This window comes from Ascidia mentula, chromosome 3 (assembly GCF_947561715.1).
Source record: "Ascidia mentula chromosome 3, kaAscMent1.1, whole genome shotgun sequence".
NCBI classification, from domain to species: domain Eukaryota; kingdom Metazoa; phylum Chordata; class Ascidiacea; order Phlebobranchia; family Ascidiidae; genus Ascidia; species Ascidia mentula.
Window position 1 is genome coordinate 19,705,594 of NC_138568.1, and position 14,573 is coordinate 19,720,166.

Genomic DNA, 14,573 nt, shown 5'->3' on the forward strand with positions numbered 1-14,573 from the left:
GCTCCTTGTTTCCAAAAATAAGTGGCAAAAGTCGCGACTGGTGTTGTAGTGCAGTCGACATAGTATACATACGTACGGCTCGTAACCCCATGACAATAGTAAAATGCTGCTCCTAGTTAAGTAACACATGTCTTATTCCTTTTTTAAACTGTCAAATGTCTGAAGTACGTCGTGAGGTATCCTGCGTTGTTTGCTGCAGCCCGCCAAACACGCATTCTAAAACAAATTAGTTCTAAAATAGTCAAATATGCAGGAGTGTTAGTATGTGTTACCATCACAAGATTCCATATTGTCAATTGGTTTGTTCTGTGATATAAAGAAATTTCAATATTACAGTTTGACTACAATATTGTTTTATCGTTCCGGTTGATTTATTTTACGCAACCGCACGTGACTTTACAAAACATCAGCATTAAATGGAATCGGATTTCGCTGTGTTGGTAGTTGGTACCTGTCGTGAAATTCAACAAAACATTTACTGGTTCCGACGCATGAAATGAACTAATTGCATAGTTTCAGAAAGTATTGAAGTGTCTAAATAAATAAAACACATTAAGTAATGCGGTTGCTCTTGCTTATCTCGTTGCTAAGTATCGTTAACGCCGGTGAAGTCTTCCAAAGTTGCAGTAACGTACACGGAAGAAATCTGACAGATTTACAAGGGTAATATGTGTTATAACTTAAATCCACATGTGTTTTACATGTAGAGTGGCAATACACGGGACACGGGCTATTTTTGTTTGTGGCAAAGTTTTGGAGGAAAAATATTAACGAATATAGGCTAAATCAAAAAAATATAATTATAGTGTTGATTTACAAGTGACGGAATTATATTAGCTTATGAATAACTTGTGCCACAGAACTTCCTAAACTGCTTTGGGAAAACAGCTTTAAATAATCGCAATGTTTTTTGTGTGATGTTTTTAGTGTTTGGGAAGTACATCAGAACAACAATGACAGTTCTACATCAGTTTATTACATAAGTCTTTGCAATTCTTTGCCAAACTCTATTTGCGATGGAGGAAGCACAGTTTGTAAAAAACAACAATCCACAGGTATTTTATTTTCATCCGTAACTTTCTTTTCAAAATAATTATTTAAACTCTCTTATTTTTGTGGCATTAAGACCACACCTAAATGTTATTTTTTTGCACATTTAACTTTATGAACTTTGCAACACACTATTCAACAAACTTGTAATCCTGGAAACAAAAAAACTGGCCCATATGTAGAAAATATGTCTATGTTTTCGGTGTCCTTTTTTGTTCTCAGAATTATCACCTAATGAGTTACATGTAATTTATTGTATCATAGACATGTGTGTTTTTTATATTTTTGTACAATATATTCTGCAACACTTAGCCCATCCATTGATTGTTTGTCTTTTCAGGGTTGTCATTCGGTAAGTTTGATAAACCCCCTGACATAGCGGCAGCTTCTGAAACAGCAGTTTCCTTCTACCTGGAGTACAACACAACAAGAAACTGTACCACAAGGAATGGTGTGTCCTATTCATACAGAAGCAGCATCACATTTGAATGCTCAACAACACTGGTATGTCCTGAAGTAGCTCTGCATTTAGATCTTTTAATTTTAAGTTTTCAAACTTCCTCATACAACAAGTGTTGTCATTTTAGGATTTGCTTAGTCATCCGAACACTCAATTACTCAAGTTTAACCTCAGTTCTCTATATATATACTATTAAGCAGGCATTATATCACCAATTGCTTTGGGTATTGAAGTGGTGGCCAATTTTTTTTTACTTTTAACTCAGATTGTGCCCCAACTTTCACTACCATCATTTATTTTAAATTTGTTTACTTAATTAGAATAAATTTTAATAAAACTCACAGGCATGCTTTACCTTTTATTATCTCTGGGGTCTAGGGTGCCATGTTTAAATGTGCAATGTGCCACTTTTGGGGCATGCCTGATAGTTTGGCCACCCTTGGGGTATGGCATAATGAACATAGTATTTAATGACAATGTTTTCTGGAACAAAGTTTAAAACTTAATTGCCGTTGAGCATTTAGGCTAGTGGACTTAAATAAATTTGTTTTGGAACAACGTAGGGCTCTCCAGAGGTAATATCATCAGATGAATGCAGTGTTGATTTTCTGTGGGAAACTAGCAAAGTTTGTCGGCCTTCAGAGTATGATGCTATCAAAGAAGTTCGATGTTATGGATATGATTCAAACGACAAAAAGCGGGACCTGAATAGTTTAATAAAACAGGTTTGTTCCAAATAACATACAATGGTTTTTTATACAACTAATTTTAAATAGCACATTTTTAACTTACATGCAATTCCTGCACTCGTTGCTATGAGTTTAATTCATCAAACAATTGTATTTCTATATTTCTTTCAAAAATAAAGTTTGAAATCTATTGAATGGTTACATATTTTTTAACAGTAAAACTTGAAATAAGTTCGTTTACAATTTAAATCAGTCATCCATTTTTCTTCTCTTCAGATGGGTGGGTACTTTGTCACTGACCCTAATTCCAATGAAAAAACCACCGATGGACTGTACATTAATGTCTGCAGAGACATAAAATCTGTAAGAGGTGATAAAGTTTTTTCTGTGCTGGGAAATTGTCCCAGTGGCTCTGCAGCCTGTCTTGTCAAGGGAGGTCATTCTTACTCGCTGGGTGTTCCTGGGTCTGAAGTCAATGTCACTAAACAGAACAGGTAAACGCAATGTGGGCAAGATATGTATAATATTTTGTGGTGCAGTGTATTCAAATTGTTGTGGTAGTGTGTCAAAAAGCTGTGTATAATATGCATATACATATATTGACAAGCTATAAATGCACAATATAATGCTTAAAAGGCAAAATAATACAAACAAAATTATTCCTAGCAACTGTGGTTAGGTCTCTGGCCTTTGTCAGTATTTATGTAACTAATTTCTGGCCACCCAGCAAAACTTTTTAAGGGTTTCACCAGATTGTTGTGTTTAGGTTGGTTCTTGCCTATCAATTCAGCCCACAACCGGGAAATACGAAACCGCCAGAATGTGGAAGTTTTACGCCACAAGTGATCGTGACATTTGTGTGTCCTGGCAATACCCGTGGAGGCAGCAAGTAAGTACAGTAAAACATGCTGTAATGTGACAGTCAGTACACATGCTATGTAGCATCACTGTGTAAAAATCTGCACTGCTGTGAACCTTTAATTGTAAAAACCCCTAAACAGGAAATTGTAGCTTAATCCGAAAAACAGACAGAACATGTTTCAATTGTTTGCTATTATCTTGTGTTTGTTTATCATGCATGAGGTGATAACATGCAAGATGCTTAGGAACACAACTCACGGGTTTTCTCATAATGCTGAGTATAAATAGACTGGCCCATATTGCTGTTAACACTGTCATGTTAAAGACGTTTCGACAAAAACTTTTGTCATCATCAGTTTGACTGACGCGATTGGTAGAGCTCCATCAATATAAGGAGCTGACCTGACCGACGTCACAGTTTTTGTCGAAACGTCTTTAACATGACAGTGTTAACAGTAATATGGGCCAGTCTATTTATACTCGTGCAAGATGCTGTTTTTTGTTTTACTGATAAAGCCTTTTTCAGTTTTTTTTTCAGTAAACTTTTTAGCAATAATTGTTCCTTTGGTTTTTGGCCATAACTGAGTCACTAGGTCATGTGGTTGGCTGTGCGCCATGTGACACATGTGACATGGCATACATTTTCCTCTGTACATATTGTTGCTCACATTGCATTTGTCAATCTGATATGTTGAAAAAATCTTTCAAGTAACACAAGCACCAATTAGTATAAATCAAACATTCTTGCGTGCGTTTATTGAGTGGTGCAAACTGCAGGAAGATTGTAAGTCCTGTATTGCAACATTTTTATACAGGAAGCCATATTAAATCAGACAACAATGCACCGGTTGCAGCACACACACTATTCAACCTGCATATGAAACCTCATTGATATCTTGGTGCATATGCTCCAAAACCATTTTTTTATGTCTTACAGTGTTATGTGGATAGGATTTTTCATTTTTTTGGATGTTTATCATGTCAAGTCAACTTTGCTTTCTATTTTTGCCTTTTTTTAATTTTGTTTAAGAAACTGGGCTTATGACCAGCACTAAAGTGTCAAACTGTTCCATCTTCGTTGTTGTAACAGTGATCCTGAAAACTAAAACAATTACCTTGGTGTTAATGGATTATGTAACTCCTTCGCAATTTAACGTTCTGCTCAATCTTTGAATTTTTAGAAAATGTCGTTCACGGATACAAACCAATACTTCTTGAATTAGTATTTAAATTTGAACTGATGCATTATATACTATTCTCACATATGTTTATAACAAGGTTTATGTTTTTATATAGACCACCAATATTGACCAGTACATTAAACTGTCAGTACACCATCGAGTGGTGGACAGAGGCTGCTTGTCCTGCTGATTTTGTGAGGAGCAAAACATGTCAGTTGGATATACAGAAGCATGGGATTGAGTTGGACCTTGCACCTTTGACCAAAAAAACTCAGTGTAAGCAACATCTTAGCACTGTGTTGAAGGTCCCCCCTTTTATCAATTAGTTGCAGATGCTATCAGGCATTTGCATCGAAACAAATTTGTCAAGACTTTGTTTTCATTAATTTTGCACTGTGAAAAAAGGTCATTTAGGACAACAGAAAAACGTCAAAATTTAACAAATATTTTTGCCAGGCCAGCTCTTTAAACCTGATGCCTTGTTGATCAAAATCGTGAATCCATTAAAACTGTTCCACAAACTTTTTGCACATGATGCAACTGTAGTCAAAAGCCTCTGCGTTATCTGTAAATATATTTTCTTTCAGATGAAGTTGCAACCAATGATAACCAAGGGACAACATATTTTCTTAATGTGTGCGGTGGTATACACGTTGCATGTTCAGCAAATCAAGATCCTAGCACTCAGAATGATGTTGCTGTTTGTCAATCAAGTAAAAACCCCTGTTCTTTTTTCCCAACAAATGTTAAGATTTTTTTTATCGAAAGAATCAGTCTGACATTTTTAGATTTTTTTTGAGCCATTCAAAGAAAAGAATGGTCAAAAAAACATAATAAACTGTAAATTTATGTGAACTGAAATGTTGATGCTTTCTAGCTCTGCAAAAATTTCAGTTAAAAATTAACAGAAAATATAATTGTCATTAGGTTTCTATGTGTCTGTCACTTTTTGTTCAATTCTGAGCTTGCACTGTTATGACGCTTTTTGAATGATACTGCATAAAACATTATGCAGTTGGAAGTTCCAACTTGGAACTACATATTTTCATCATATACAGCTCTCAATTCAAAACATATGTTGATTCATTATTTGTTTGCTTCAGACAATAATGGGGCTGGTTATAATGCTGGATCATCATCTAACTATCAACTGCAGTATGTTGATGAAGAACTTTCCATTACTTACAAAAATGGTCAGCGCTGTAACAGCAATGGACTCCGTAGAAGATCCGTCATCATTTTTCATTGCAACAAAACAGCAGGTAAATTTGTAAAATCTTACATCATGTAGATGATGCTAATGCTTTTTTGGTATTGGAGTAACAGTTCGCTTGTTTTTCTAAAGTATTTTATTATTTTCTTTCTTTTTTACTGGTGTCCTGATCTGTTGTCTCAGATCCAACTACGTTATAAATGCAAACTTTAGGAATTCTTTTTTTCAACATGTCACAAGACATCATTACAGAAAGTCGCATATATGTAGAAAAACATAATATTGTGTTCAGTACAGCATCAAACACAAAACAATAGATAGCAAAAAATAATCTTTTATATATAAATTGTAATTTTTTTCATAAATTTTGTTTGTCATTTTTCCACTTAATGTTTTTGCTCTATAACCAGCACTAAGCTATTATGTAATTGTATTAAATTAATGTTCTCGCTCTATTTTGTAATATCAGGTATTGGTAAACCGACATTCAGTCATGAACTTCACTGCACGTACTACTTCGACTGGCAAACTGCGAATGCCTGCACCTCGCAACCTGTCTGTCATTTGACTGACAGCCAAGGTCAAACATTTGACCTCTCATCACTGACAAAGATTAACGGTTGGTTTTTATTTAGAAATATAAATTTTTTTTTGAATATTAATGTTTTTAATGTGCCATGATTAACAACACATTAGAGTACAAGCTGCCTCACCCACACTATTTTTGGCTTGTTGCCTTTATCAACACAGTACAGGAGTCAAAACTGTTAAATCATTTTTAAATGATGCCAAAATCTTGGTATTAAATATGTTATTTTTGCACAATTACCACTAGGAGGTGGTGAAGAGAACTGGGAGGTGTTGAGAACAGATGTAATTGGAGTGTCTCACATTAACGCTCCGAGATATTTCATCAATGTTTGCGGGTGAGTTATTGCTGAGTATTTAGTTTTTTGGCAGTTGGTTCAAAAATAAATTTTTTGAATGTGTTGCGTGTAATTTTGTTTTTGTTATATGATATGGTGTTCCTTAGAATTGTAACAACAAAGCTAATATTTAGTATTCAACAGGCATTTGTTAAATGTGTAGTTTTAGTTGATAAATGGTAAATTTGTTTATGAAACAGATTGTGGCATGTACTATGTTGCAATATCCTCCTAATAAATGATGTTTGGAGTTATAACAACAAAGCTAATATTTTGAAGGGAAATTCTAAGGGATCGCGTTACAACTCCCTGTCCACCGGGAGCAGCAGTGTGCAGACTCAAAAGCAGTCAACATGTTTCATTTGGTTCGTACGCCCACTATAACATTACAAGACAGGTAATATATTCTTAATTTCACGCAATGCAAGCCGAATTTGATTTAGCATGATTTTCCACTTTAGGTTTAAGTGTAACATGCAGTCAGCAGTTAGGATCTGCATAATTTTTTATTCATAGATGCTTTGATTTAATGTGAATTATTTTTTCTGTTGCAGAACAACAAACTTGTGATGTTTTATTCGAATGGAGATGTTTGTCCGGAGACGGGAGTTGGGAGAACTACGAAAATAACCTTGTACTGCAGACCAGGTATAAAATTCTTCCATCATGTTACCATATATAAAATTCTTTAAGTAAGTATCAGAATTACCAAACAGTCTTTTGGGCAACAAAAACTTGGCATCTGATTTTTTTGACAAGTTATACATATATATTAAAAACATAAGTCAGTCCATATGAATAAGTGATGTTGATGATGTCTAATTGCAGCCGAAATATACATATCAGAAAAAAATATAACAACGAATGACTCATTTTTTTTTCTTATATAACTTATCGTGTTACCATTGTTTAAACATGCACAAAAAATCTTTTTTCTTGCAAATAGGTGATTTGGAGGGCAGTCCTGTATTCAAGTATATGTCGAGCGACGGATGTCAACTTGCTCTGAGCTGGTATACGGCTGCCGCTTGTCCTTTGAAAGCTGTTACTGGAACCAATTGTATGGTGTCCGATGAGGAGTCCGGGTTGACCTTTGATCTCCGTAGACTGACCAAGTCTGCCAAGGACAATATGTACAAGGTCTGAAACATTTGTCACTGTTATTGATGTAAATTACGGGTACTGTACCAACAAAACAGTCAAAAATAAGCTGTGATAGGGTAAATTAGAAAATCTCCTCCACTACTTACTGAGGTGTTGAAAGCAACCTTCTGTGCCACATTGGTGACCCCGACGTTTAAAAATAACCGTTGGAAAGACTCATCTGCGTTTTACAGTGAAAATGGTTGTAGTAGTACAACAAACGAAACGTCTGTAGCATGAAATTCTCGACTATTGCATTGGCTATTTTGTTTATATGGAAGAAAACCGTCAGATATGTTCCTAAAATGACCGTTTGTTTTCAGGTTTCTACTAATCAATACGATTATTTCCTGAACGTTTGCGACAAGTTGGCGAACACCCCATGCAATAGCGCAACCGGGGATTCCCCAGGAACGTGCCAGGTCGAGTTGGGAGGTTCGGGACGTTCGTTTACGACGGGACAAGCATCGGGTTAGTCTTGCATCTTGCGTAACAGCGTTGTGTTTGTGACGCAACAATGGAAATATCAGTTTACCAAACGACCAACAATGACGTTTAATGTCTTTATTTCACTTCACAAACTGAATTATCTAATATTGTATATAGTGCTAATCTTGCTGTCAGGCATTGTGATTTGAAAGAACTGTTTTTCTAGCATAAGGTTACGATATTTTACGAAACGTCGGTTGTAATAAAATCTCGTAACCTTACGCCAGAAGAACAGTTCTCAAAAATCGAATTTCGGTTGAAACCAGTAAACTTTTATCACTGTTTGTTTTGCTTTGCAGAGACTCTCACCTACTACAATGGTTTTGTAAAACTCCTGTATGAAAACGGCGACTCGTATAGTAACCATCTCCACAATCGATCCACACAAATATCATTTCTATGTGACACCAAGGTTGGAGCTGGAAAACCTCAATATGTGAGCGAGGGCAACTTCACTTATCTCTTCAACTGGTAAGATTACATATGATTAGTTTGTAGATTAGTTGGGGTTTTGCTAATGTACTGTACAAGGTTGTCATGACGAAATTAGAGGAGTTAAAGTTTAATTTTTCCGCAATTGTTTTTTTGGCAGGGTTTGTGCCTTACGAATAATTTATATAGTGTAGTTGTCATGGCACCGACAATAAACTCTGAACAAAATACATACTTTTCATGAGCAGGTTTTCCCAGGCTCGATAAACTTTACGCGTCATTGTACTTCTAAACGCCACTTAAACCTGAATTTCTCCGTCTTTCCCAGGTATACGTCGTACGTATGTCCTGCCGCCTCCGTACAATGCATGGTAACCGACCCCACAACTGGCGAACAATACGATCTATCGAGTCTTGCTAAATCCGAAGATGACGAAGATGCCAACTGGTCAGTGATGGCTGGCACAGAAGGAGAGCAGGTATTTGTCCCCTGTTGCAAGGGCGTTGCTAAGGGGCTGTGACGTAATGAGGTTTCGGTGATCTGTGGTTTGCAAAGTCTGTGGCGATTTAGTTCTTGATTGTGTGACAATTGACAGGTCAAAATGTGCGAAAAATGCCATAAAATGACTGCAAAAATCAGCCTACGCAGGTCGGCGTTGACCGGCGGATCTGTTTTTTTATACGTAACAGTATATTCAGAAATTCAAAAAAGCGTAACAGACGATCACTGTCGGTGTATGGTTGTAATGTGTTTAACTTTTGATATTGCAACCCCAGTCATAAGAATAAGCTGACTGAACGAAGGGTGACAAAGCTTGGCTGTATTTCCCGTAAAAGACTTTTTGTAAATCTTTTATAAACGTAACTGCATGCTACAACTCTTAAAACAGATTCTGTTTTCACGTTCACGTGTTTTTCTTTGTCGCTCACATGATAAAATGACGTCAGTACCAGATGTCGACAGTGTGTAAATGACCACAACGTTTCCATCTCGTTGACAGACACGGAAGAAGAAATATTACTTGAACGTTTGTCGTCCGGTCAATGAAGTTCGTGGCAACCAAGAGATGGAATGCGATGCATTGGCCGGTGTCTGTCAGACTTCAATAGATTCAAATGGACAAGTATGTCACCTCCCTTTCGCTTTCAGTTTTACCGCATAGCTTGCATGTAACTGTGTTATTTGGTGCCCCTATATTGTTTCTTAAAAACGAAATTACCAACTTTTTATCCTTTTTATGCAAAACAGTTTTTTCCCAACATAAATTAAATCAAAAAAGTGATTTTTGGGCTGATTTTAGAGCGAATTTTTTTCCGCAAGATCGAATATTTTGCATTTAAATTTGCGTAAGGACTTCTGTTCACGTTCCCTTTTTGTTAAACATGTTTGTATTAACATCGCCAACAGAAATGGTTTTAAACACTAAAAATTATGCATATGGTTATTGTGACATTCGCATTAAAGGCAGAACAACTGCAAAACGGTGAAATTTGCAACGTTTTTGTAAAGGAGCGAATCGACTTCCCATCTCTCGGTCGTCCGACTTCGGCGCCAGTGATCGAGAGGTCAGGGCATCTGCTTCTGACGTATACAAATGGTAGTGAGTGCACGGATGGGGGAGTGCGTGGCAGTTTTTCGACTCATATACATTTTATATGTGAGAAGGGCGTCCTTGCAAGCTCTCCGAGGTAATTACAACCTATCATAGAACAATAAGATTTTCAGAAAATGTTTTTTACATGACGTCATTCAGTGAAATAATTTGTGTAAATATTAAGAATTTAAAGTAAATTGAAGTTTAAGGTAGCAACAAAGTCACTATTCCACTTAATAGTGTTTACAGCATCTTGTCTGCAATCAATAAAACAGTGTTATGTTTAAAAATGTAAGTTTTTAAAAAATCACATACTGTAAACTAACGACCCTTGCTGTAAGGTTTCGTTTTGTGAAAAATGTTATGCATTCCCCCCGACAAAGCTTAAACCAAAACAGACTGAGATTATTTCAAAAGCAATAAAACCAAAACGTACTGTGCAAAATTTAACCTAACATCGCATGTTTCCAGTGGTGATTCATGTCAAGGTGCACAATCTTGTGAAACGTTAACGCTTCAAGCACCTCCACCCCACTGTACATATGTTAACCTAGGTTTTTGGAAAGCACCGGTTGTTCCGCATCGTTCATGTGGAACACTGAAGCGGCTTGCGCCATCACCTCCAACAAGGGAGTAATGAACAACACCGAATGCGAAGTTTCCAGTTCAAACTCCCAATACACGTTCAACCTGCAACCGCTCAAGCGTGACCCCGCTCGTCCCTACGTCATCAGTGGCGGGGGAACCACCTACGAGGTATGTTTCCTTTTTTACAAACTGATTTACATTTAACCTCTTGATGACCTTTGAATAAGAAGTTGTCAGCCAAGATGGGTTTATAGACTGGGTTTGCTTTTGGCTATGTGGCATAGCTTCTCATTGTGGCATTCATGTTGCATTTGTACCTGAATTGCTAAAAAATAAACTCTTTTTTGCAGATAAACGTTTGTGGGAATGTGAGTGATTGTGGAACGGGGCAGTCGTCAAAACTAGCCGGGTGCAAAAAAATATCAGATGGAAATTATCAGCAGAGAGTACAAAGTCACTCAGCCCCGTCTTACTCCGACGATGGTAATCTCTACATCCAATACACCACTACAAAGAGGTGAATGTTTTATAATATTCCATAGTTTAATTTTCTGTTGACACCAACCTTTGTCCACAACTAAGGTTAATTCCTTGCACAAACGAAACAGTTAAATCATGGATTGTTTGTGAAGAAGAAACGCGACTCAAACAGAGAACAAATGAATTTAGAAATTGTTTTTGATGTAAAACTCCAGTTCAAAATGATGGTGTTTCAACATAAGTGCAACTTTATAAATACAATTCACATGTTTCACTGGTTTAAAATAACAAGTTTGTATATTTTAGAAACGTGTTGTAATTTTGTACTTTGGTCACAGAAGAAGTCTTTGTCAAGTTGCGTCAATATTACGTTTATGGAAATCTAAATTACACAAAAACTGCTAACTTTTACAGAAATACTCAGCTGCAATTCGAGTATTACAAGATATCTTTTATCTGCAATCGCACTGTGGCTCGTGGTAACCCTACTTTCAACTCGTTGGATGGAAATTACGTTCTGTTCGATTTCCAAACTTCCCTAGCTTGTCAACCCGAGCCTGTGGATTGCCTTGTTACCGGTAAGGCTGCACTGGTTTTATCAATGAAAACGCTGAATTTTAAAACATTTTTTCTTTAACTACCAACGTCGATACGTACTCCCTGCTCCATTTGTTATTGTGTTATCGCGTCGAAACATACGTTAATGTCATAGGCCGTAGACTTTACTGAAAAAAGTACTTCAAGTAGTTTTGTTACTTCAAAAATAACATCTTTAACCACAAGCACTGTATTTGTCATACTGGTGAGATATTACCTGTATGCATCAAGATATTTGTCAGTGTACTTTTATATGAAAGGCTTTGATGTGAAATTACGTTGAAACATATATAGTTAGCAGCGTTGATTGAATTTCTTCATTTGCTTTAATTTGACTCCCAAATTACAAACAACTGCTACAAGAACATTTGTTTCACGAATTTTAGACGAGTTTGGAAATCAGTTCGATCTCACCCCCCTATCTCAATCCGACAAACCGTGGATTGTGGTGAATGATGCGAAGGGAAGAACATTCTACCTCAGTGTGTGTCGACCACTACCACCTGTCCATGGCTGTTCAGGTAAGGTTTCAACATTTTTTACAGAGTTGTATTGAAATTAATTGAACTCGAAATTGCTCTCCTGGCGAAACCACTGTTATTGTATTCGACGTTTTGTTACCAAACCGACCACACAATGATAATTCGCTGGGTGCACCAAAAACGGATATGATGAAATTAGATGCTTAAAACTTAAGCCAACATATTTAACTTCACATTTTTAATCGAAACACTTAAACTCGCTTTTTTAGTTGTTTTTATTGATGTCTACATCATATCCCAGCAACATGAAACGTCGTTTTCCAAAAAATATCATTGCTTGGGCTCATGTCGTTAGAAAAATATCGTTGCATAGATTCTAATTCTAATCGTTGCAACGCTATCGTTGCATAAATATCGTTACTTAGGTTTATATCGTTGCAAAAATATCGTTACATAGGTTCTGGCTCTGGTGCTTGTTTCGTTGAGAAAGTTGCAAACGGGGGTCAGGTCAAAGGTCACAACCTCGGTCTCGTCCAATCGAATCCATCAGCAGCGAGTGACGTCGGGCACAACTCAGCCGTGACGCTCACGTACATGGGAGGTGACGTGTGCGCGTACGACACCAAGCGGCGATATTCGACCAGGTTATTTTTTTTGACTAATTATATTTTTAGAGAGTGCGCCTTTCTAAACAATAATCGTTTTTGTTTTTGGCGAAATTTTTGTTTATAATCAACTTATCGTTTTTGTTTTTGCCGAATACAATCAAGAGGTGTTCTATATTCTTCTAAATGATCTGCTGGAAATATAACATGCAAACAAAAATCTACATTATACTTTCGTATCTTTTGTTGACCTTTGCACTTACACTTTCTTTCTTTATTTTACAACCAATCAATGTATCACAAACATGTATGTATTCTGATATTATGGTTAAACCAAACCGAAATATTTTAAGACAAATTCATTTCTCCACAGAATCCTATTCCAATGCTCCGATGACGAGGGTGCTTCCCCGGTGTTGCAACCGAACGGAGACCCGTGTGAATTTCTGTTTGCGTGGCACACGCCCGCCGCTTGCCCGGTCACCAAGGTTAAAGGTCAGGGGTGCAATGTCACCGACCCCCTCTACCACATGACCTTCGACCTTTCCCAACTGACCAAAAGCAGTACAGACTATGTCGTCCCCGCCGGTAAGGCAGACATGGAAATTTTGTGTGCTCAAATCTAATAGGCAATGCAGTTGAATATAATCCTAATTACTTGATCTGAAATGGATTAAAACTCAATATGGCTATTGCCTGCAGTTGCTCAAACACAATTAGTTGGTTTTTGTTGTTGAAAATAGTATTACTATCAGATGTAACTTGTGACCATGGTAACTTGAGTGTTTGAACGTGATTAGTTGCTTTGTTTCGAAACTGAAAATTACCTCCGGGTCGAAATATATTAAAGATCAATAGGAAGTTTATTGCAGTAAAGTTTTCTGTTACAAAATGCGATGAAGTATTTATAATATATGTTTTTAATCCTCATTAAATATACAACAGGAAATGAATATAATTTCAACATCAATATTTGTTCCGCCTTAAACCAAGCGACTGGAAAGTGCCAGGGTTCCGGGTCTTGCCAGGTAAGTTTACTCTTTTCAATGTTGGTTGCTTTTACTTGTGGGGTTGAATAATGATTCTGTGGGATGTACCCCTATGTGGCGGCCGATATAGAGCCTCGGGGTCACCATTAAAGCTCGATTCTCTGTATTGTTCGCGCGTGTCTTGCGTGAAGAGGTGAAAAAAAACGTTTACTCCTAATCCCAATTTTCCTAATTAGGGATGGGCAGAAAAATGTAAAAAGTTGATATTTAACTCTACAGGTAGCCAAGAGTGGGGGGACGATGTATGACGCAGGGAAACCAAGTTCAGAGCTTGTATATGACGATGGTGTGATTACTTTGGAATATTTACACGGTAAGGTTGCATCGGAATATATATATCCTGATACCGTTACATACTACATACGTATTTTCGCAGAAGCTGGAAAACTAAGTCTAAATACTCGTTTATTTCCATTAGAACCACACCAACATTTTAGACCATCAACTAGATCCGTGGTAATATTTTTGGTCTGATACTCGTTTTCGCATGGCAGTTATGTAAGTTTCGTTAAACTCTCAAATAGTTCATCTGACCCTGGGGTTGGTTGACACATTTTGTGGAAATCAGCTGATGCTTCCTTGCCAGGTGTACGGTTTACCTGCGAAGTGGTACAACTACCTGTTGGCAGAATTTATTTATGCTAAAAGCAAAGTTTCCAATATTTGACTTGTACCGCTCAAATATTATTCACCGGGTTATTAAGTATTCGCCGAGAAGCGTAATGTTCTTCCG

At 36.9% G+C, this 14,573-nt stretch overlaps 1 protein-coding gene across 1 annotated transcript in view; it reads left to right on the top strand.

Moving 5' to 3' along the window:
• The first annotated feature begins 429 nt into the window (after window positions 1–429).
• LOC145894295 (cation-independent mannose-6-phosphate receptor-like) overlaps window positions 430–14,573 on the top strand; it is a 29,615-nt gene continuing 15,471 nt past the window's right edge. The window contains exons 1-27 of the mRNA XM_082982833.1: window positions 430–663; window positions 928–1,055; window positions 1,391–1,554; window positions 2,074–2,235; window positions 2,476–2,693; window positions 2,966–3,088; window positions 4,357–4,517; window positions 4,829–4,954; window positions 5,345–5,503; window positions 5,924–6,073; window positions 6,290–6,380; window positions 6,660–6,777; window positions 6,935–7,028; window positions 7,327–7,520; window positions 7,847–7,994; window positions 8,312–8,483; window positions 8,773–8,923; window positions 9,446–9,568; window positions 9,955–10,133; window positions 10,594–10,795; window positions 10,978–11,144; window positions 11,522–11,685; window positions 12,091–12,225; window positions 12,644–12,830; window positions 13,165–13,379; window positions 13,737–13,819; window positions 14,060–14,153. Coding sequence (XP_082838959.1) covers window positions 560–663; window positions 928–1,055; window positions 1,391–1,554; window positions 2,074–2,235; window positions 2,476–2,693; window positions 2,966–3,088; window positions 4,357–4,517; window positions 4,829–4,954; window positions 5,345–5,503; window positions 5,924–6,073; window positions 6,290–6,380; window positions 6,660–6,777; window positions 6,935–7,028; window positions 7,327–7,520; window positions 7,847–7,994; window positions 8,312–8,483; window positions 8,773–8,923; window positions 9,446–9,568; window positions 9,955–10,133; window positions 10,594–10,795; window positions 10,978–11,144; window positions 11,522–11,685; window positions 12,091–12,225; window positions 12,644–12,830; window positions 13,165–13,379; window positions 13,737–13,819; window positions 14,060–14,153 — 4,012 coding nt within the window. The 5' untranslated portion in view covers window positions 430–559. The remainder of the gene's footprint in view (window positions 664–927; window positions 1,056–1,390; window positions 1,555–2,073; window positions 2,236–2,475; window positions 2,694–2,965; window positions 3,089–4,356; window positions 4,518–4,828; window positions 4,955–5,344; window positions 5,504–5,923; window positions 6,074–6,289; window positions 6,381–6,659; window positions 6,778–6,934; window positions 7,029–7,326; window positions 7,521–7,846; window positions 7,995–8,311; window positions 8,484–8,772; window positions 8,924–9,445; window positions 9,569–9,954; window positions 10,134–10,593; window positions 10,796–10,977; window positions 11,145–11,521; window positions 11,686–12,090; window positions 12,226–12,643; window positions 12,831–13,164; window positions 13,380–13,736; window positions 13,820–14,059; window positions 14,154–14,573) is intronic.